The sequence below is a fragment of the Equus caballus genome, chromosome 27, assembly GCF_041296265.1.
Source record: "Equus caballus isolate H_3958 breed thoroughbred chromosome 27, TB-T2T, whole genome shotgun sequence".
NCBI classification, from domain to species: domain Eukaryota; kingdom Metazoa; phylum Chordata; class Mammalia; order Perissodactyla; family Equidae; genus Equus; species Equus caballus.
In genome coordinates, this window is record NC_091710.1 from 23724944 (window position 1) to 23747912 (window position 22969).

Genomic DNA, 22969 nt, shown 5'->3' on the forward strand with positions numbered 1-22969 from the left:
ATAAATCATTTCTCAGAGAATATTATTTCACCATCTTTTTGAGTGTTTTATTTATATACTTTATAAAAAATCAACTTTATTGAGGTATGATTTGTCCACAATGAAATTCATACACTTTAAGTGTATGAGTTTATGACGTTTGACAAATATAACTAAATCTCTGAACCACAGTGTCAGTCAGGCTATGCAACATTTCTATCTCCACAGAAAGTTTCTTTGTGACCCTTGCCTCTCCTTCTACTTTCCTCTCTTGCCCCAGACAACCACTGATCTGATTTCTATTTACAATTAGTTTTATTTGCTCTAGAATTGTAAGACAGTAATTTCTCTGACTTATTTAAACATTTTTCTTTAATTATTTAAGTATATTTGCAGTGGCTACTTTTAACTATCTGTATGCCAAACCTATTACCTTTGCCATCTCAGTGTTGATTTCTATTAGCTGCTTTTCTTATTGACTATAGATCACATTTTCTTATTTCTTTATATGTCCATTATTGTTATTAGCATATTGGATATTGTTGATAACAGAATAGAGAGCGTGGATTCCCCTACCTTCCTCTGAAAGTCATTGATTATTTTTCTACCAGGTAATTCATTTATTGGCTAATCATTTTGATTTTTATATGCTTGCTTTTATGCTTTGTTAGTGTGGATCTATGGAAAACTCAAGGTATTTCAGGATCCCTCTAAATTGGCAGGACTGAACTTCCCAACTCATTCCCCTCTGGGTATCTTGTCAGAACTTGAATTTAGGCTCTGTTAAAATTGATATAGAGTAGATTTTAGTATAAGGCAGAGGTCAACCAACAACAATTCATAGACCAAATTTGGCTGGCTGCTTGTTTTGTAAGTAAAATTTTATTGAAATATGGCCAGGTTTATTGGTTTGAATATTGTTTATGGCTGCTTTTGCACTACAATGGCAGAGCTGAGTAGTTGCAATGGAGTATATTACATATAAGCCTAGAATATTTATTATCTGACCCTTTACAGAAAAGGTTTGTCACCTCCTGGTCTAGGGCATAGTCTTTACTCTTAAATCATATTCTTTCTAGTGTTTCAGTTGGATGCTGAGGTGCTACCAAAGTGCGAACAGCCCTCACTCCGTCAGAGTAGGCACTCCTGTGGCCTCTCCCATAGTGTGCTTCAAATAACAGACTTTCATTTGAAAAATGTTTAATTCTGGAGAGCAAAAGCTCTAAAATATGCTACTAAAGTTAATACAGACGTGTTCATATCAGTATTTACAGAAAAAGTACAAAAAGGATATAAGTGGATAAAAAGTATATTAAACACTGAGGCCAAAAATGTAAGATTCTGTTGTTTGGCACTGGGAAGGTAAACAAGAATAACACAGTTCCTATGTTTAAAGACTTAATAAAGGTCATAGGATAGATAAATAATACGTCTTGTTTAAACAAGATGGGTAGCAATAAAAAGGTTTTGGAATTTTTAATTTTCATTACAAGAATTTTCTTGATGAAATGTAAAAAATGTCTTAAAACATGTTAGCAATGCAATCAGTGTTTTTATAAGTGTGCTTATTGTTTCCATGAATAATAAGGCTCTTTAAGTCTCTCTTCAAAATAGCATACATTTGGTGAAATGCAAAGATCTACAGCAGTAATGTTTGTCATACTAATGTTTTTTGATATTTTAGGTACTCTGGGGGTGCAAAGGACTTTAGTACCTGTAGCTTGGATGACTTTAAACATTTTGCTTCACATTCTGGCCTTAAGTGTCTTCATAATATCCTTCCTGATACACCAGTTTACAAACAGAGGAGGGTATGTGGCAATGGAGTCTTGGAAGCAGGTGAACAATGTGACTGTGGCACTCTTGAGGTTAGTAGAAAGTTTTTCAAAGATTTTTCATTTCCTATATATGTGTATAGTAGTTGGGAAAGATGGTAAAGACCTTGTCTTTTAGGAAAATGAATTTTATAAACAACTTTGAGGAATATGGAAGCCTTTAAGTCTCCTGTTTGCTATTTTTTGAAGTGCAGAGCAAAGGTTCTTTAAATAATGTTTCAATGTCCTCAGATATTACCTTCTGACTTTCTTTAGTGTATACTTCAGCTCCAAATTTATAATTAGTTTTCACAAACAGTGTCTAAGGAGTTGAAGAAGTTTACCTTTAATAATAAGCAGTAACAAAAACAGACGAGAACATCTAAAGACTATAGACTATTACCAATGGGATGGCAAAATGCATAGTTTGCTAAAATAGGGAGAAAATGTTTTGTATTGACAGGTGATGCCAATTAAAAATATTTGAAAATTAATTATGTCACTTGTAGAAAATATAAAACTATAGACGAGTTTAAGAACACATTTAATAAAGACACTGCTAAAAAAGTACTTGAAAAAATATAGAACTAAGATCAAATCAAAACAAAGATGAGAGATGATAGACAAGGTGTTGACAACAAAGTGAAGTAGTCATATGGAAACTGTCAGAGATGGTACTTGTAAAATATGGAATATATTATATATACATATAAATTAAAATATAAAAAATGTATATTATATACAAATATATATATTTACATATGCTACATATATATATTATTAAATGGCATCAGAACACATCTAATAGAAGAAAGAAGCCAGAGGAGAATTTACTCTTAAAAAACTGCAGCTGGAATAGGTAAGAATTGTGAAATTATGTCTTTCTAGCCTAAGGGTGCTCCTCCACCTCCACAGCTGTGGCCAAATTAAATGGCTGTGGAAAACTGCAGCCCTCCTGGCTCAATGTGGCAGAGAACAGAGTTCAGAGATGAGAGCCACTAGAAAGTTAAGGAGAAAATCCTGAAAGTGAGAGAATTGTGAAAGTTTAAGTCCTAAAATCTGATTATTAACCGTATACATATGCATGGACCAGAAATACTCCATGGGGCAGAAAAGAAGGGTGAGGCTCTTGAAAGACACACGTGTACCAGGGGAGCTCTGTGAGTTTCATGGGGTTTTTTTAGAGAATATTTCCCAACTACATGCAACTCAGGCAGCAGAAATCTGATGGCTTATTGGTTTCAGATATCAGAATATAGACCTGAGACGGGAACTGCAATTGGAAATTAAAGGGAATCTTCAGAAACAATGAAACTACAGAAGATTGTATTCTGAAATCTAAGTGCTATCTCTGCCTAAATCCTCAGCTGAATGCTACATTATATCAGGGAATCAAGCCAAAAATTCAGTGGCTGGCAGCCGTATGAGTTGAGCAGAGATAGCTGCTGCACACTGTGGGGGAGACAAAGTTTACAGTTTATTCCCAGGCAACTTAATTCCCTGCAAGGAAAGCAAATCTCCAGAAGGGCACAGCTGGATACAGTCATTATATCATTTCATCTATAATGTCTAACTTATTAACCAAAAATTACTAGACATTCCGAGAAACAGGAAAGTGTGAACAACATTCAGGAAAATGGGCAGTTAAGGGAAACTGACTCTGAGAAGTCCAAGATATTGTATTTAGCAGATGAAGACTTCACAGTAGTTATTTTGAATGTTTTTAGAGAATTAAAGGAAATTATGCTCAAATAATTTAAGGAAAAATTAATATAATGAGTGAATAGTTTGGGATCTCAACAGATAAATGACTATAAAAACATATAAACTTAAAGTCTAGAAGTGAAAAGTACAATAACTGAAATGAAAAATTCATTGGATGAGCCCAAAAGCAGATAAGAGATATCAGAAGAAAGAATCAATGAACCTGACAGTAGAACAATAAGAATTATATAATCTATAGAGCAGAGAGAAAAAAAGTTGAAGAAAAATGATCAAAACCTCAGGGACTTGACAGGAAGTGTTAAGTAGCCCAATATACCTGTAATTGGATTTCAAGATAAAGAAAAGAGAAGTGTGGCAGAAACAAAATATTTTTAGGAATAATGCTTACTGTTTTCTATATTTGAAGAAAAACATTTATTTACATATCTGAGACACTCAGATAACTACAAGCAGATAGACACAAAGAAAACCAATTCTATACACAGCAAAGTAAAACCTCCCAAAGCCCCAATATAAAAGAAAACCTTCATTGCAGCCTAAAAATAGACACATTAGATATACGGTGCAATGATACAAAATCTAGCTGACTTCTTATCACAAATAATGGAGGTCAGTAGACTTTCGAATGACAAAAGTGCTGAAAGAAAAAAAAATCAACGACCAAAAACTCTATACCCAAAGAAATTATCCTGTAAAATGGAACCAAATAAAGTTATTCTCAGTTAAGCAAAAGCTGAGAGAATATGTCACCAGTAACTTGCCCAACAAAAAATTCAAAGAATTTGAAATTTTTCAGGCTGAAAGCCAAGGCAGAAGATGATTGATCTACAGAAAGAAAGATGAGCACAAGAAATGCTAAATATGTGGGTAAATATCAATAAGTATGTGTATGTTTTCTCTTTTCTGCTCTTTATTTGGCTATGCTATATACATGTACACATAGGTAAATATATATACACACTTATATACTATGCATTCATACATAAATACACATACACATGCACATATAAATATGCATACATATGTACATAGATATGTGTATATTTGTGTACATATACACACATATGTATATATGTACATATGTGTATATACATATAGACAGAAATACATATATACATACACATGTACGTGTATATCTACTTATGTGTATCTGTATAGCTACGTCTATACAGTAACAATGATAGCACTAAAGATGGAAGGGTAAATTGAATTAAATATTGCAGAGTTTCCATAATTTACCTGAAAAAAATAAGTATTAACTCTAAGTGCATTATGTACTTTAAAAATACTTACTGTAAATACTAGAGCAAATATTAAAAAAATATGCAAAGTGATATAGCTAAAAAACCAATAGTGAAGTCAAAATGAAATACTGGACATACTTCAAACACAAAATAAGGCAAGAAAGGAAGAATCTGGAACAAAAATAAGACAAGGCAAATAGGAAACAAACAGCAAAATGACAAATTGAAATACACACATATTAATAATTATATTAAATGTAAATAGGCAAAACACTGATCAAAAGGCACAGATTGTCAGACTAGATAAAAATCAAGAATCAATTACATGCTATCTGTAAAAGATACATTTTAAGCCCAAATGCCCTGTAAGGTAAAAAAAAAAAAAAAAAAAAAAGAATGGAAAAGGGTATAATAAGCAAACAGTAAATATAAAAGAGCTGTAGTGACTATATTAGTATAAAGAGTAAACACACAGATATACTAATCTTTTAAAATGATAAAAAGGTAAATATATAAAGATATAACAACAATAAATATACATTTAAATTTATAAAAATGTATCATATTTACACACAAACACATACACATATTAGATCTTCAAATTTCATGAAGCAATCACTGATAAAACTAAAGGGAGAAATGGGAGAATCCACTATTGTATTTGGAGGTTTACTTTGGATCTCTCAGCAGTTGATAGAACAACTAGACAAAAAGTGAGTAAGGATCTAGAAGACCTGAACAATACTATCAACCACCTTAATATAATTGATATTTACTGGATACTATATTTAAGAACTAAATAAAAACATTCTTTTCAAGTGCACTTGGCATATTCATCAAGATAGAGTATATTCTGAGCCATGAAGTCAATCTCAACATAGTTATTTTGCATTGAGAATTAAATTAGAAATCAAGAATAATAAGATATCTTGAAAAGCCCCCAAATATTTGGAAAATAAGCTATCACTTCTTAATGGCCCATGACTCAAAGAAGAAATCACAGAGGCAATTAGAATATATTTTAACAGTATGCAAATGAAAACATGTCAAAACCTATGAGATTCACTTAACACAGTGTTTTGAGTAAACTATAAAGCTTTAAATGCTTATAATAGAGAATAAAAAACATCTGAAATAAATTATTTAGAATGCTACTTTAGGGAACTAGAATATTAGTCTAAATTAAATGCAAAATAAATAGAAGGAAGTAGTGATAAAGATAAAAGCAAAAATCAGTGAGGTAGAAACCAGAGAATGAAAATCAATGAAAATAAAAACTGGTGCTTTGGAAAAAATCAATATACTTAATAAACCTCTCGCTGTGCTGATGAAAGAAAAATGAGACAAAAACTAATAGTATCAGGAATGAAAGAGGGCACATTGCTACATATTCTACATACATTAAAAATAAGAAATATTAAAAACTACAAAAATAAATTTTTCAACTTAGGTAAAATTGGCAAGTTTCTTAAAAGACTCAGATTATCACAAATGATATAAGAAGAGAAAATTTGAACAGGTCTATATTTAGTGAAGAAATTAAATTTGTAATTAACATATTTTCAAAAAGTAACTCCAAATTCATATTACTTCACTAGTGAATTTTATCAAACATATATGGAAGAAATAATGCCATTATACATGGATCTTCTGATAATAGATTAAAGAGGCATTTTGCAACTCATTTCAGAAAGTGAGTATTGGTCTGAAGTCAAAACTAGACAGGAAAATTAAAAGAAAAGAAAGTCACACCAATATTCCTCGTGAACAACATATAAATAGTTTAATAAGTCTTGATCAAATAGGGTTTATCACAAGAATACAAGATTGTTTTAACATATGCAAGTCATTCAATGTAAGTCACCATAACAACAGAATAGTTGAGAAAAAAATCATTTGAGAAAATTTAGCGCCAATTCATTATAACCTCTCTCAGAACTCAAGGAGTAGAAGAGAACCTCCTCTCTCTAATAAAGTACCTCTCTGAAAACCCTACAACTATCATCATACTCACTAGTGAAAGACTCAGTGTTTTCCCTTAATATCTGGAGCAAGGCAAAGATGTTCATTCTCACCACTTCCTTCAACATTGTAGTGGATGTTACAGCCATTGCAGTAGGACGAGATAAAGAAAGACATATGCTTTGAAAGGAAGAAGTAAAACTGTCTTTAATCAAACTCAATTTGGCCACGTGACTAGAGAATCCTAAGCAATCTCCCCCAAAAGCTACCAAAACTAATTAGTTGAATGCAAGTCACTGGATAGAAGGTAAATCTAAAACAATTCAGTTGGATTTCTATGTATAAGCAATAAACAAATGGAACGTGAAACAAAAAGTACACTTTCATATACATTGTTTCAAAAAACATGAAACATATATACAGAAATTTTAACAGAATATGTGCAAGACCTGTAAAATAAAAACTTAAATTGCTCAGAGAAATGAAAGAAGATTGGAAGAACAGAGACATATCCCAGTTTCATGGTTTGGAAGACACAATATTATTAAGATTTTAACTCTACATACGTTGGTCTATACATTCAACACAATCCCAGTCTAAACTCCGCTGATCTTTGGTAGAAATTGACAAAGTGATTCTACAACTTATATGGAAATGCAAAGGACCTGGAATAGACAAAGCAATTAAAAGAAAAAGAACAAAGGTGGAGCACATACACGAAGTTTCTATAAATTTCAAAATTTTCTGTAAGGCTATGATAAAGACAATGTGATATTGACCAAAGCATAAATATATAGCTTAATAGAACAGTATAGAGAATCCAGAAATAAAATGATATTTATGTGGTCAATTGATTTTCTGCCAATATAATAAGGCAATTTAATGGATGAAGAAAATCTTTTCAACAAAAGTGTTGTGTGAATTGGATATCCATGTAAATAAAATAAACCTTGACCTCTCATCATGCAATTAACTTGAGAATTCTGAGAAGATGGTGGCGTAGGAGGACTCTGAACTCACCTTCTCTCATGGATGTAACAAATCTACAACTACCTGTGGAATGATTACATATGAGAGAGGTGTGAAAACTGGATGAAAAGAACCCCCACAACAAGGGACAACACTGACAGAGGGGGAAGAAGCAGAAATACACCCGGCTAAGGAAAAGAAGCACATCCTAGCCATAGTTCTTCATGACTGGGAGCAATTGTAAAGGTAAGAAGCTTTTCCAAGAGGAGTGGAGAGATCTGAGCAAGAGAGCTATGCCACAGTAGGCATCCTAGCCTTTGAATTCAGCATAACTGAGATTAGTTCCCATGACACTTGGCTTTATTAGCTTTGAAAACCAATGAGAGAATACACCCAGAAAAACTATTGAACTTCAGAGAAAGAAAAGCTCTTAAACAGCCCATGTACAGATTCACCTGTTCCGGAAACCAACACAAAAACACCAAAAAGAAAGCTTCATAGTTCTTTGGTAAAAGAAACTCACTTGCTAAGCTCCGAGAGCATGTCAGAGAGGCAGGAGGCAGCTGGCCCCACCTCCCCAGGGACTGAGACACTGGCGGTGGCCATTATTGTGACCTACTTCAGTCATGCTCACATGGACACTGGCAGATACCATTGGATTTCTTCTTCTGACTTGTTAGTGCAGGAGTTTGCCCTGCCCACTAGAGCACCAATTTAATCCAGCTCAGCCAGGCAGACAACCACCCCAGGACTGGTCCCACCCACCAACAAGCCCTTGGGGAACTTGTGGGCCCATATGGGTGGAGTTTGTGGGGTCTCAGCTGTGAGGTGAGTGGGCCTGCCTTGGTGGAGCATGTGTGTGAGTCAGGCCAGTGTTGGAAGGATGTGTGGGCCTGTAGGCAGTGGGGCATGTCAGCTGCAGCAGACTTGTGCTGCTGGCCATCTCTAACAGCTGCAAAAGGGATAAGCCCTGCCTTTTAACCCCTGAAATGATTGTGTGCTGCCATGCCTAGGGCCAGCCCCACCCATCTGTGCTGCTGAGAGAGCTGACAATAGCCTTGTACCACAAGGAGCCTCACCAGAGGCCTGCAGCAATTGTGAGCCCATGAGCCTAGCAACCAGTCACACTGGGGGCCTTGCAAGCAACAGTGCAAGAGTTTGCTCCACCCAATAAAGTGACTGAGGTGACTGTAGCAGCCACACGTGGCTGAGCCTCACAACCAGCAGCTGAGGGGCTAGCCTAGCCTACCCATGTACCCGTAACAAGAGCAACCCCATCACAAAAGAAGGACACATGTAGCCCACACACAGGACACTCCTGGAACATTTGGAAGGGAGATAAGAGGGAAGCATGTTGCTGGGCCTCATAAGGCATCTCTTACCGAAGGCCACATTTCCAAGATTGAGAGATGTGGCTGATCTACTTAATAGATAGATATAAGCACAGAAAAGCAGGGAAAATGTGGAGACAAAGGCATATACTCCAAATAAGGGAACAGGATAAATCCTCAGAAAAAGTACTAAACAAAAGAGTACTAAACAATCTATCTGATAAAGAGTACAAACAGTCATAAGGATGCTCAGTGATCTTGGGAGAAGAACAGATGAACACAGTAAGAACTTCAACAAGGAAAATATACAAACCAATCAGAACTGAAGAATACAATAAAGGAAATGTAAAATTCACTAGAGGGAATCAACAAAAGTAGATGATACAGAAGAATGGATCAGTGATCTGGATGAATGAGCAGAGGAAATCACGCTAGCTGGATAGAAAAAAGAAAAAGGAGTTAAAGTAATGAGAATAGTCAAAGGGACCTCTGGGACAACATCAAGCATACTAACACCTGTATTATACGTGTCCCAGAAGGAGAGAGAGACAAAGGGGAAGAGAATCTATTAGAAAAAATAATTGCTGAAAACTCCCCTAACCTGAGGAAAGAAACAGACAGCCAGGTACAGGAAGCACAGAGGGGGTCAAACAAGATGAACCCAGAGGCCCACACCAAGGCACATTAAAATGTCCATAATTGAAGACAAAGAGAGAATCCTAAAAGCTGCAAGAGAAAGGCAACTATTTACATACAAAGGAAACCCCATAAGACTATCAGTTGACTTCCCAGCAGAAACCTTAGAGGCTAGAAGGGAGTGTCACAACATACTAAGAGTTCTGAAAGGAAAACAATTACAGCTAAGAATATTCTACATGCCAAGGTTATCATTCAGAATGGAAGGAGAGATAAAGACTTTCCCAGACAAGCAGAAACTAAAAATGTTTATCACCAATAAACCAGCCCTATGAGAAATATTAAAAGGGCTTATTTAAGTGGAAAAGAAAAGACCACAAATAGCAATAAGAAAATTATCAAAGAAGAAATATCACCAATAAAGGCAAAAATACAGTAAAAGTAGTGGATCAACCATCTATAAAGCTAGTGTTACGGTAAAAAGACAAAAGCACTAAAAATATATATCTCCATTATAACAAGTCAAGGGATACATATACAAAGAGGAGTTTGAGTATGGTATCAAAAACAAAATGTAGGGGAGGGGAGTAAAAGTATAAGGCCAACTTAAGAGACAACTGACTTAATATGGATTGCTGTTTATGTAGGTTATTATGTATGAGCCTCATGGCAATCACAAACCAAAAACCTATAATAAATATGCAAAAAATAAAGAGAAAGGGACCCAAATATAACATTAAGTAAAGGCATCAAATCATAAAGGAAGAGAGCATTTGATTAAAAGAAACAGTATGAAAAAAAAGCTAACAAAAGAATGTTTAAACTTTGAGTGCATGAGTCAATATATGAAATAAAAACTTTTTAAAAGTATAATACTGCTGCCTATGGTCAAGCTGTTTACTGAAAATACCAGCAAAAAATGCCAATAACAAAACACCAGAAAACTCAAACTTCTGATATTGGTAAACTGCATAATTTAGAACAAACTTGCTATTTAAGAGTAGAAAAGCTGATTGAAGGCCCTGACTCTTAGAAGATCAAAGTAAGTATGGGGCCACCATCCCAGTGAAACCAGGTCTGGATAGACCAGACTAGCTCTGGACCACTTTTTCTGGGTTGAGGTTTGAGATTTTGCCGTTTCAGAGAGAGAAGCCCAGAGTCTGAATGTTGCTTTTGACAGTTTCACATCAGAGAAGTTCTACATGTGAATAGATTTGGCTTATATAATTTATTATAAAAGCAAGAATATAAAAAAAGATTTGAAGACAATAGTAGTTAACAAGGTATCTATGAACTATTTCCTCTAAGGCTTTGACTCCACAGTAGTATTTTAATATTGTTCAAGTTATATGGAGTGTAGTGAAACAACACATTTCTTTTACAAACTAGTGAATGAGGTGTTGATTTCTATAATTCTTATATGAAGAACAGGATTACTGAAACTATGAATTTACGAAAAGCATCATAATTTGAAAGAAATTCTGTGTTGCAGCTTTATTTGATGGTACCCAATCATGCATGATTAACACAGCATTTGTTTTCAGAATTGTACTCATAAATCCTGCTGTGATCCTAGAACGTGTTCGTTGAAAAAGGGTAAAGACTGTGGTTCTGGGGAATGCTGCACAAGTGATTGCAAGGTAAGAGGCAACCTGTGTTTTAGAATAGCTCAGGTTAATTTCTTGAAACCCTTATTTCAGGGAGATGGAAAACATGTCATATAGCATATTCACTCCTTCCCATTATATCATGTCCAAGCAACATTGGACCCACTGTCACACTTCAGTCCATTCAGTAATTTATCATTTCCAGGACTCACATGTATGTAGTGCCGGATGCTTCTTCTCTTGAACTTGACTTCCCATTTTTATATCTCATTACAAATCTTTCTTATACCCACTGAGATTTCTCTCTGATCAACATATACCTGGAGCAACACTTCAGGGCTTATTTTCTAACACCCTATCTTACATGGGATTCCGAAGTTAAATTAGTTCTTTGTGTTGGCTAAATTCTCTTCACTGTCTTCTAGTGAAGTCCTCTGTTCCTTTATAAGTCATGCAATTATTGTTACAATCATTCTGTGCCTCTTTATTGAAAGCATTTAAAGAGTTTCTGAATAATTACCCCACATCCAGCACAATTCACTGGAATCTAGCATAAAAAGAAATTCCTGAACAAAGTAAATAGCAAACATCTGTAAGATTGGAGGAGTATGCTTTTATACTTTTAAAAAATTTTCCCCAACTTTAGTGAGATATGGCATACAACATTGTGTAAGTTTAAGGTGTACAACATAATGATTTGATCTAAGTGTATATTGTGAAGTCATTACCACGTAAGTTTAGTTTACACATTCATCACTTCACATAGTGGGAACTATGTGCTATCTTAGCGACTTTAAAGTATATAATACATTGTTGTTAACTATAGTCAACATGCTGTACATTATATCTCCAGATTTATTCATTTTATAGTTGAAAACTAGTACCCTCGACCAACATCTTCCCATTTACCCCACCTAGTGGCCCCTGGCAACCAAGAATCTGCTTTGTTTTGATGAGATTGAGTTTTTTACTTTCCACATATAAGTAATATCGTATAGTATTTATCTTTCTCTTGTTTAACTTATTTCACTTAGCTTAATGCCCTCAAACTTCATCCATGTTATTGCAAATGGCAGAATTTCCTTCTTTTTTATGGCTGAATATTATTCCATTGTGTACATACACTACATTTTTAAAATATATTTATGCATTGATGGACACTTAGGTTGTTTCCATGTCTTAGCTATTGTGAGTAATGCTGCAATGAACATGTAGGTGCATAAATCTCTTAAAGATACTGATTTTATATCCGTCAGATATAAGCCCAGAAAGGAGATTCCTTGATCAATAGTAGTTCTATTTTTAATGTTTTGAGGTACCTCTATTCTCTCTTCTATAGTGGCCGTACCAATTTACATTCCCACCAAATGTTCACAAGGGGGCCGGCCTGGCGGTGCAGCGTTAAGTGCGCATGCTCTGCTTTGGTGGCCTGGGGTTCACCGGTTCGGATCCCGGGTGTGGACATGGCACCACTTGGCAAGCCATGCTGTGGAAGGCATCCCACATATTAAGTGGAGGAAGATGGGCATGGATGTTAGCTCAGGGCAAGTCTTCCTCAACAAAAAGAGGAGGATTGGCAGCAGATGTTAGCTCAGGGCTAATCTTCCTCAAAAAAAAGAAAGTGCACAAGGGTTCCCTTTACTCCACAACCTTGCCAGTACTTGATATCTCTTATCTTTTGATAATAACCATTCTAACAGGTTTGAGGTGCTATCTTATTGTGGTTTTGATTTGCATTTCCCCGGTGATTCGTCATCTTGAGCACCCTTTCATGTACCTGTTGGCCATTTGAATATCTTCTTTGGGAAAAGGTGTATTAAGGTTCTTTGCTAATTTTTAAATCAGACTATTCTGGGTTTTTTTCCTGTTGAGGTAAGTGAGTTCTTTATATATTTTTAATATTAACCCCTTATCAGATGTACAGTTTGCAAATATTTTATCCCATTCCATAGGTTGCCTTTTTATTTTATTAGCTGTTTCCTTTGCTGTGCAGAAACTTTTTAGTTTGATGTAGTCGTCCCACTTGTTTATTTTTGCTTTTGTTGCTTGTGCTTTTGGTGTTATATCGAAAAAGTCATTGCCAAGACGTTATCAAAGATGTTGTCTTCTAGGAGTTTTACGATTTTAGGTCTCACATTTAAGTATTTAATCCATTTTGAGTTAATTTGTGTTTATGGTGTAGTATAAGGGTCCAGTTTCATTCCTTTGCATGTGGATACTCAGTTTTCCCAACATCGTTCAATGAAGAGATCATCCTTTCCCCATTGTGTGTTCTTGGCACCCTTGTCAAAGGTTAGTTGACTACACATGTGTGATTTTATATCTGGTCTCTCAATTCTGTCCTTTTGTTTGTCTATTTTAAGGCCAATACCATATGGTTTTGATTAGTATAGCTTTGTAGCATAGTTTGAAATCAGGAAGTATTATGCCCCAGCTTTGTACTTCTTTCTCAAGATTGCTTTGTTTATTTGGGGTCTTTTGTAGCTCCATATGAATTTTAGTATTGCTTTTTGTTTTTATGAAAAATACCATTGGAATTCTGATAAAGATTGCATTGAATCTATAGGTTGCTTTGATAGTACAGTTATTGTAACAATATTAATTTTTCTGATCCATGAACACAGGATATCTTTTCATTTATTTGTGTCTCTTTCAGTTTCTTTCTTTAATGTCTTATAGTTTACTGTGTACAGGTCTTTCACCTCCTTGGTTAAATTTATTCCTAAGTATTTTATTGTTTTTGGTACTATTATAAATGGGATGTTTAAAGTTTCTTTTTCATATCTTTCATTGTAAATGTATATAAATGCAAATGATTTTTATGGTTTGATTTTGTATCCTCCAACTCGACTGAATTTATCAATTCTAACAGTTTTTTTGTGGCTTCTTTAGGATTTTATGAATATAAGATCATGTCATCTACAAAGAATTTTCTTCCTTTCTGGCTTGAATTCCTTTTATTTCTTTTTATTTGTTTGTTTGTTTTGTTTTTAAAGATTGGCACCTGAGCTAACAGCTGTTGCCAATCTTTGTTTTGTTTTGTTTTTTTCCTGCTTTATCTCCCCAAACCACCTTTGTACATAGTTGTATATCTTAGTTGCAGATTCTTCTAGTTGTGGCATGTGGGATGCCACCTCAACGTGGCCTGGTGAGGGGTGCCATCTCTGCGCCCAGGATCCAAACTGGCGAAACCCTGGGCCAGCATAGCGGAGTATACAAACTTAACCACTTGGCCACGCAGCTGGCCCCATAATTCCTTTTATTTCTTTATCTTGCCTAATTGCTCTGGCTAGGGCTTCCAGTACTATATTGAATAAGAATGGTAAGAGTGCACACCTTTGTCTTGTTCCTGATCTTAAAGGGAAACTTTCAAATTTAGTCTACTAAGTATGATGTTAGCAAAGGATTCTTATGCATGGCCTTTACTATGTTGAGATATGTTCTTTCTATACCCAAATAGTTGTGAGCTTTTATCATAAAAGGGTGTTGAATTTTATCAAATTTTTTTCTTCATTTCTTTGGAGAATTATATGATTTTTACCCTTAATTCTATTAATGGGGTATATCACATTTATTGATTTCTGTATGTTGAGTCATCCTTTCATCCCAGGGATAAATCCCATGTGATCATGGTGTATGATCCTTTCAATGTGCTGTTGGATTTGGTGTGCTAGTGTTTTGTTGAGAATTTTTGTGTCTGTATTTATCTGGGATATTGGCCTGTAATTTTCTTTTCCTGTAGTGTCTTTATCTGTCTTTGGTATCAGGGTAATGCTGGCCTTGTAAAATGAGTTTGGGAGTATTCCCTGCTCTATAAGTTTTTGGAAGAGTTTGAGAAAGATTAGTATCAAGTCTTTAAATATTTCATAAAATTTACTTTTGAAACTGTCTGGTCCTGGGCTTTTCTTTGTTAGGAGGTTTGCTAACAAATTCAATCTCTTTAGTTGTGATTGGTCTGTTCAAGTTTTCTATTTCTTTATGATTCAGTCTTGCTATGTTGTCTGTTTCCAGGAATTTATTCATTTCTTCTAAGTTATGCAATTTGTTGGCATACAGTTGTTCATAGTAGCCTCTTACAATCCTTTGTATTTCTGTGGTATCAGTTTTAGTCTCCCCTCCTTAATTCATAATTTTCCTTTATTGAGTTTTGTCTCATTTTTTCTTGATCAGTTCAGCTAAAGGTTTGCCATTTTGTTTGTCTTCTCAAAGAACCAACTCTTAGTTTCTTTAATTTTTTCTGACTGTCTCCCTGTTCTCTGTTTCATTTATTTCCATTCTAATCCTTATTTCCTTCCTTCTACTAACTCCACTCCTTAGTTTGTTTTTCCTTTTCTAATTCCTTTAGGTGTAAAGTCAGGTTGTTTATTTGAGATCTTTATTTTTCTAAGGTAGGCACTTATTACTATAAACTTACCTCTCAGAACTCCTTTTGCTGTGTCTCATATGTTTTGATATGGTGTTATTTTGTTTTTATTTATTTCAAGATACTTTCTTATTTCTCTTTTATTTCTTCTTTGATCCATTGGTTGTTCAGGAGTGTGATGTTTAATTTACACATTTTGTGAATTTTCCAGTTTTCCTTCTGTTATTGGTTTCTAGTTTCATACCACTGTTGTTGCAAAAGATATTAGATATTATTTTAATCTTCTTAAGTTTCTTAAAAATTTCTTTGTGGAAAAACATATATTCTCTCCTGGAGAATGTTCCCTGTGTGCATGACAAGAAGGTGTATTTTGTACCTATTGGCATAATGTTCTATATATATCTTTAAGGTCTGTTTGGTCTATAGTGTTATTCAGGTCCACTATTTTCTTAGTGATTTTCTTTCTGGTTGATCTATCCAGTGTTGAAAGTAGGGTATTGAAGTCCCCTACTGCTGTACTGCTGTCTGATTCTCCCTTACTCTGTCAATGTTTGCTTTAAGTTTTTTTTTTTTGCCATTTTTAAAAATTTTATTGCAATAACATTGGATTATATCATTATATAGCTTTCAGATGTACATCATAGTATATTTCGAATTCTGTGTAGATTATATTATGTTCACCACCCAAAAACTAATTATAGTCCATCACCTCACATGTAAGCCTAATCACCCCTTTTGCCCTCCCCTCTCCCCTTGTGGTAACCACCAGTCCAATCTCCATTGCTATGTGTGTGTTTGTCGTTGTTTTTATCTTCTAGTTATAAGTGAGATCATACAGTATTTGGCTTTCTCCTTCTGACTTATTTCACTCAGAATAATACCCTCAAGGTCCATTCATGTTGTCACAAATGGCTGGATTTCATCATTTCTTATGGCTGAGTAGTCTTCCATGGTGTATATATACCACATTTTCTTTATCCATCTGTCCCTTAATGGTCACCTTGGTTGCTTCCAAGTGTTGGTTGTTGTGAATAATGCTGCAGTGAACATAGGGGTGCATGTACCTTTATGCATTTGTGTTTTCAAGTTCTTTGGATTAATACCCAGCAGTGGGATAGCTGGATCATATGGTGGATGTATTCTTAATTTTCTGAGGATACTTTGTACTGCTTTCCATAGTGGCTGCACCAGTTTTCACTCCCACCAGCAGTGTATGAAGGTTCCCTTCTCTCCTCATCCTCTCCAATACCTGTTGATTCCTGTCTTGTTAATTATAACTATTCTGACCAGAGTGATGTGATATCTCATTGTAGTTTTCATTTGCATTTCCCTGATACTAATGATGTTGAGCATCTTTTCATATATCTGTTGGCCATCCATATATCTTCTTTGGAGAAATCTCTGTTCAGATCTTTTGCCCATTTTTTAATTGGGTTGTTGGTTTCTTTGTTGTTGAGCTGTATGAGTTCTTTGTATATTTTGGATAGTAACCCTTTATCTGATATATAGTTTGCAAATATCTTCTCCTAATTGTTTGCTTGTCTTTTTGTTTTGTTGATGATTTGCTTTGCTTGGCAGAAGGTTTTTAGTTTGATGTATTTGTGCTTGTTCATTTTTTCTTTTGTTTCCCTTGCGCAGTCAGACCTAGTATTTGAAAATATGCTGCTAAGATGGATGTCAAAGAGCATACTGCCTATGTTTTCCTCTAGAACTTTCATGGTTTTGGGTCTTAACATTCAAGTCTTTAATTGTCTACTTTCAATCTTTTGCATGTGGCTGCAGTTTTCCCAACACCATTTATTGAAGAAACTCTCCTTTCTCCATCATGTGCTCTTGGCTCCCTTTTTGAATATTAGCTGTCCAGAAATGTGTTGGATTATTTCTGGGCACTCAATTCTGTTCCCTTGATCTGTCTGTCTGTTTTTGTGCCAGTAACATGCAGTTTTGGTTACTATGGCTTTGTAGTATATTTTGAAATCAGGGAGTGTGATACCTCCAGCTTTGTTCTTTTTTCTCAAGAATCATTTGGCTATTCGGGGTCTTTGTTGTTCCATATAAATTTTAGGATTGTTTGTTCTATTTCTGTGAAAAATATTGGAACTTTGATAGGGATTGCATTGAATCTATAGATTGCTTTAGGAAGTGTGGATATTTTAATTATGTTAATTCTTCCAATCCAAGAGCACGGAAGATATTTCCATTTCTTTGTGTCTTCTTCCATTTCTTTCAACAATGTTTTACAGTTTTTGGTGTACAGAACTTTCACCACTTTGGTTAAGTTTATTCCGAGGTATTTTATTCTTTTTGTTGCAATTGTAAATGGGATTGTATTCTTAATTTCTCTTTCTCCTACTTCGTTGTTAGTGTGTAGAAACCAACCAATTTTTGTTCATTGATTTTGTATCCTGCAACTTGAGTGTATTCATTTATTATTTCTAAAAGTTTTTTAGTGAATTCCTTAGAGTTTTCTTGATATAAAATCATGTTGTCTGCACAGAGTGGCAGTTTCGCTTCTTCTTTTCTAATGTGGATCCCTTTTATTTCTTTTTCTTGCCTGATTACTCTGGCTAGGACTTCCAATACTATGTGAAATAACAGTGGTGACAGTGGGCATCCTTGTCTGGTTTCTGTTCTTAGAGGGATAGCTTTCAGTTTTTCTCCATTGAGAATATTTCTTGTGGGTTTGTCATATATGGGCTTTATTGTGTTGAGGTATTTTGCTTCTATACCCATTTTATTTAGAGTTTTTATCACAAATGGATGCTGTATCTTGTCAAATGCTTTCTCTGCATCTATTGAGATGATCATGTGATTTTTATTCTTCATTTTGTTAATGTGGTGTATCACTTTGATAGATTTGCAGATGTTGAACCATCCCTGCATCACTGGAATGAAACCCACTTGATTATGATGTATGATCTTTTTAATGTATTATTGTATTCGATTTGCTAGTATTTTGCTGAGGAGTTTTGCACGTCTGTTCATCAGTGATATTGGCCTGTAATTTTCTTTTTTTGTGTTCTTCTTGTCCGGTTTTGCTATCAGGATAATGTTGGCTTCGTAGAATGAGTTAGGAAGTCTTTCCCTCCTCTTCAATTTTTTGGAGGAGTTTGAGAAGGATATGTATTAAGCCTTCTTTGAAAGTTTGGTAAAATTCACCAGGGAAGCCATCTGGTCCTGTACTTTTACTTTTTGGGAGGTTTCTGATTGCTGTTTCCATCTCCTTAGTAGTAATTGGTCTATTCAAATTTTCTACTTTTTCTTGGTCCAGTCTTGGAAGGTTGTACGTTTCTAAGAATTTATCCATTTCTTCTAGATTATCCAATTTGTTGGCGTATGGGTTTTCATAGTATTCTATTATCTTTTGTCTTTCTGAGGTGTCCATTTTAATTTCTCCTTTTTCATTTCTCATTTTATTTATTTGAGCGTTCTCTCTTTTTTGCTTGGGGAGTCTATCTAAGGGATTGTCAGTTTCGTTTATCTTTTCAAACAACCAGTTCTTGGTTTCGTTAATTTTTTCTATTGTTTTTTTAGTCGTTTATTTTGCTCTGATTTTTATTATTTCCTTCCTTCTGCTGAGTTTGGGCTTTGTTTGTTCTTCTTTTTCCAGTACCTTTCGATGTGCTGTTAGATTGTTTATTTGTGATTTTTCTTCTTTGTTAAGGTAGGCCTGAATTGCTATAAACTTCCTTCTTAGAACCGCTTTTGCTGTATCTCATAGATTTTGGCATGTTGTATTTTCATTTTCATTTGTCTCCAGGAATTTTTTTCTCTTTAGATTTCTTCATTGACCCAATCATTGTTCAGTAGCGTTTTATTGAATCTCCACATTTTTGTGTCTGTTCTTGTTTTCTTCCTGTAGTTGCTTTCCAGTTTCATACCTTTGTGCTCAGAAAAGATTCATGGTATTATTCCAGTCTTCTTAAATTTATTGGTACTTGTTTTGGGATCAATCCTGGAAAATGTCCCATGTGAATTTGAAAAGATGGTGTATTTTGTGGGTTTTGGATGGAAGGTTCTATATATATCCATTAAGTACGTCTGGTCAAATGCATCATTTAAAACCAGTGTTTCCTTATTGATCTTCTGTTTGGATGATCTATCCATTGGTGTAAGTGGAGTCTTAAAGTCCCCTACTCTTATTGTGTTACTGTCTATTCTCCCTTTTATGTCTGTTAATAATTGCTTTATATATTTAGGTGTTCCTATGTTGAGTGCATAGATATTTAGAAGTGTTATATATTCTTGTTGGATTGTTCCCTTTAACACTAAGAGCTTCCCTTCTTTCTCTCTTGTTACAGTTTTTATTTTAAAGTCTATTTTGTCTGATATAAGTATTGCTACCCCTGCTTTCTTTTCTTTTCCATTTGCATGGAATATCTTTTTCCATCCTTTCACTTTCAGTTTGTGTCTTTAGGTCTGTAGTGTGTCTCTTGGATACATCATATATATGGATCATTTTTTTATCCAGTTGGCCACCCTATGCATTTTGATTGGAGCATTTAGTCCATTGACATTTAAAGTAGCTATTGATAAATATATATTTATTGCCATTTTGTTATTTTTTTCTTGGTGTTTTAGTAGTTCTTCTCTGTTCCTTTATTTTTCTCTTGCTCTCTTCCCTTGTGGCTTGAATGGCTTTCTTTAGTAATATGTTTGATTTGTTTTGTCTTACTTATTTGCTTACTTACTATAGATTACTGATTTGTAATTACCATGAGCATCCTATTTAATATTCTATGTATATAACAGTCTATATCGAGTTCATAGACTCTTTAGCCCGACCTCTTTCTACAAGCTCTACTTTTTCACTCCCCTCTTCCCACATTTTGTGTTTTTGAAATCATATATAATCTCTTGTTTGTGTCTATCCATTACCCTCTTATCATTGAAATAGGTAATTTTGGTACTTTTGTCATTTAATCTTCATATTGTCTTCACAGTTGGTTGATGTGCTACCTTTACTATATCTGTACCTTTACCAGTGATTTTATTGCCTGGGTTTTTTTTTTTTTTTGATAATGTTTTTATCCCTATTTGTGGTCATTGCTTTCCCACTTAAATAAGTCCTTTCAGAATTTCTTGTAGAACTGGTTCCTTGGTGATAAACTCCTTTAATTTTTGCTTGTCTGAGAAGGTCTTTATCTCACCTTCCATTCTGAATGACAACTTGATGGATAAGGTATTCTTGCCTGTAGGTTTTTTCCTTTATCACTTTAAATACATCATGCCGTTCTCTTCTTTCCTGTAGGGTTCGGCTGAGAAGTCCCTTGCTAGCATTATGGGCTTTCCTTTGTATGTCACTTGTTGCCTTTCTCTTGCTGCTTTTAGGATTCTCTCTTTATCTTTAATTTTGGACATTTTAATTATAATGTGTCTTGGTGTGGGCCTCTTTCAACTTAGCTTGCTTGGAGCTCTCTGTGCTTTCTGTACTTGGATGTCTTTTTCCTTCCTTAGGTTAGGAAAATTTTCATCTATTATTTCTTAGAATAAATTTTCTGCCCCTTTGTCTCTCTCTTCTCCTTCTGGGATGCCTATAATATGAATAATAGTGTGCTTGATATTGTCCGAGAGTTCTCCTAGACTGTTCTCATTCTGTCTAATTCCTTTTTCTTTTTTCTGTTCAGCTTGGGTGATTTCCTCTAGTCTCTCCTCTAGCTCACTGATCCATTCTTCTGTATCCTCTACGCTGCTATTGAGTCCCTCTAGTGAATTTTTAATTTCCAGTATTGTATTCTTCATTTCTGATTGGTTCAGTTTTTATACTTTCCAGTTCTTTGTTGATGAGCTCATTGTGTTCATCTAGTCTTCTCCCAATATCTGTGCATATCCTTATGAGATTTTGTTTAAACTCTTTGTCAAGTAGGTTGCTTATTTCTGTTTCATTTAGTTCTTTTTCTGCAGTTTTGTCCTGTTCCCTTGCTTGGAAAGTATTCCTTTGTCTCCTCATTATGCATCTTTCTCTGTGCTTATTTTTGCATATTAGGTGAGTTGGCTATGTCTTCTGACCTTGGAGAAGTGGCCTTATGTAAAATATCCCTTTTGAGGCCCAGCAGTGTGCTTTCCTCTCATCACCAGTTGAAATGATCCAGGAGTGACCCCTTTGTGGGTTGCTTGTATCCTTCTGTTGTGGCAGGGTTGCTCCTAATGCAGGTACCCAGGGAGTCTAATCTCTCCTTCCCTGGCCAGCTGTGTGTAAATCCAGTTTGCGGAGCCTCAGCACCATTGGCTACAAGGTCTGACAGCACACCTCTGTTGCAATTTTCCTGTTAATTGGTTAGGTACCCACTGTAGATGGTTGCTAGGCTCAGGGGCTTATGGTTGCTGAAGGCCAGAGGCCTACAAGGCTATTGTCAGTTCTCTTAGGAGTGTGCTGAGTGGGGCTGACCCTGGACACGAGAACACTCAATGGTTTCAGGCTTTGGAAGGTGGGGTTGATCCTTTTTATGACTATTTGTGAAGCACAGCTCTTCTGCTACTGATAGGCCTCATCCTCCCACAGGACCACACATGCCGTCAACACAGTCCTGGTCCATGCACACTTCCCAACCCCCTGGAGCATACCCCAGTGCCCAACTGCAGAGGCCCCCACCTGTCCACCAATGTCCCCCCTACAGTTCACCTGGTCCTCACACAGGCCCTGCCCCACAGAGGCAGACGCACTCGCCTGCCTGTAGAGTATCAAGGCACACAGTCAATGCAGGCTGACAAGTAGCCTGAGGCCTTGCTATTGGGTGGGGCTTGTCCCTAGGGCAGGCTGTGTGCCCCTGCTGAACTGGATTAAATCTGCACTCTAGTGGGTGTGGCAGACCCCTGTGCCAACAGGCCAGGGGAAGAAACTCAATGGCATCTACTAGGGTCTGTGTAGCATGCCTGGACTAGGTCAGAACAATCACCCCCACCAATATCTCAGTCTTTGGAGAGGTCTCCCCTCTCACCAAGAAGCCCCCAGAGCCCACCAGTTGAGTCTCTTTTCACCAAAGGACTGTCAGCCTTCTCTCTGGTGATTTCAATTTGCTGAGACAGGTGAGTTTGTGCGTGGGCCCTTTGAGACCCGGGTCTTTTTGACTTTCCTCTTATAGCTTTTCTGAGGGTATTCCCTGCTGCAGTTCATAGCCAGTGAAGCCAGATAGTAAGACCCTTGTCTCAGTTGGGCTGAGTCTGAAGGATGCTTATAGCAGTATCTGTCCCTGCTCTGGACCTCATTCCTCCAGGATGGGCTGTGTATCTTAGGATGGCTCCTGCCTAGCCAGCTGAAAAATGCTGCTGCTCCCAAGGGTGGCTTTTTTTCTCTCCAACAGGAATTTCTACTTCTTCCACCTTAGTCAGGACTGGCCCT

The 22969-nt window shown here is 35.7% G+C and overlaps 1 protein-coding gene across 42 annotated transcripts in view; it reads left to right on the plus strand.

The window, feature by feature from the left end:
• LOC100630731 (disintegrin and metalloproteinase domain-containing protein 5) overlaps positions 1-22969 on the plus strand; it is a 212597-nt gene that overhangs the window by 63025 nt on the left and 126603 nt on the right. For all 42 annotated transcript variants that reach the window (XR_011433233.1, XR_011433232.1, XR_011433234.1 and 39 more), the window contains 2 exons: positions 1664-1847; positions 11205-11300. Coding sequence is in view for 18 of the 42 variants with exons in the window: in XM_070253015.1 (XP_070109116.1) it covers positions 1664-1847; positions 11205-11300 (280 nt within the window). In the remaining 24 variants the exon portion in view is untranslated. The remainder of the gene's footprint in view (positions 1-1663; positions 1848-11204; positions 11301-22969) is intronic.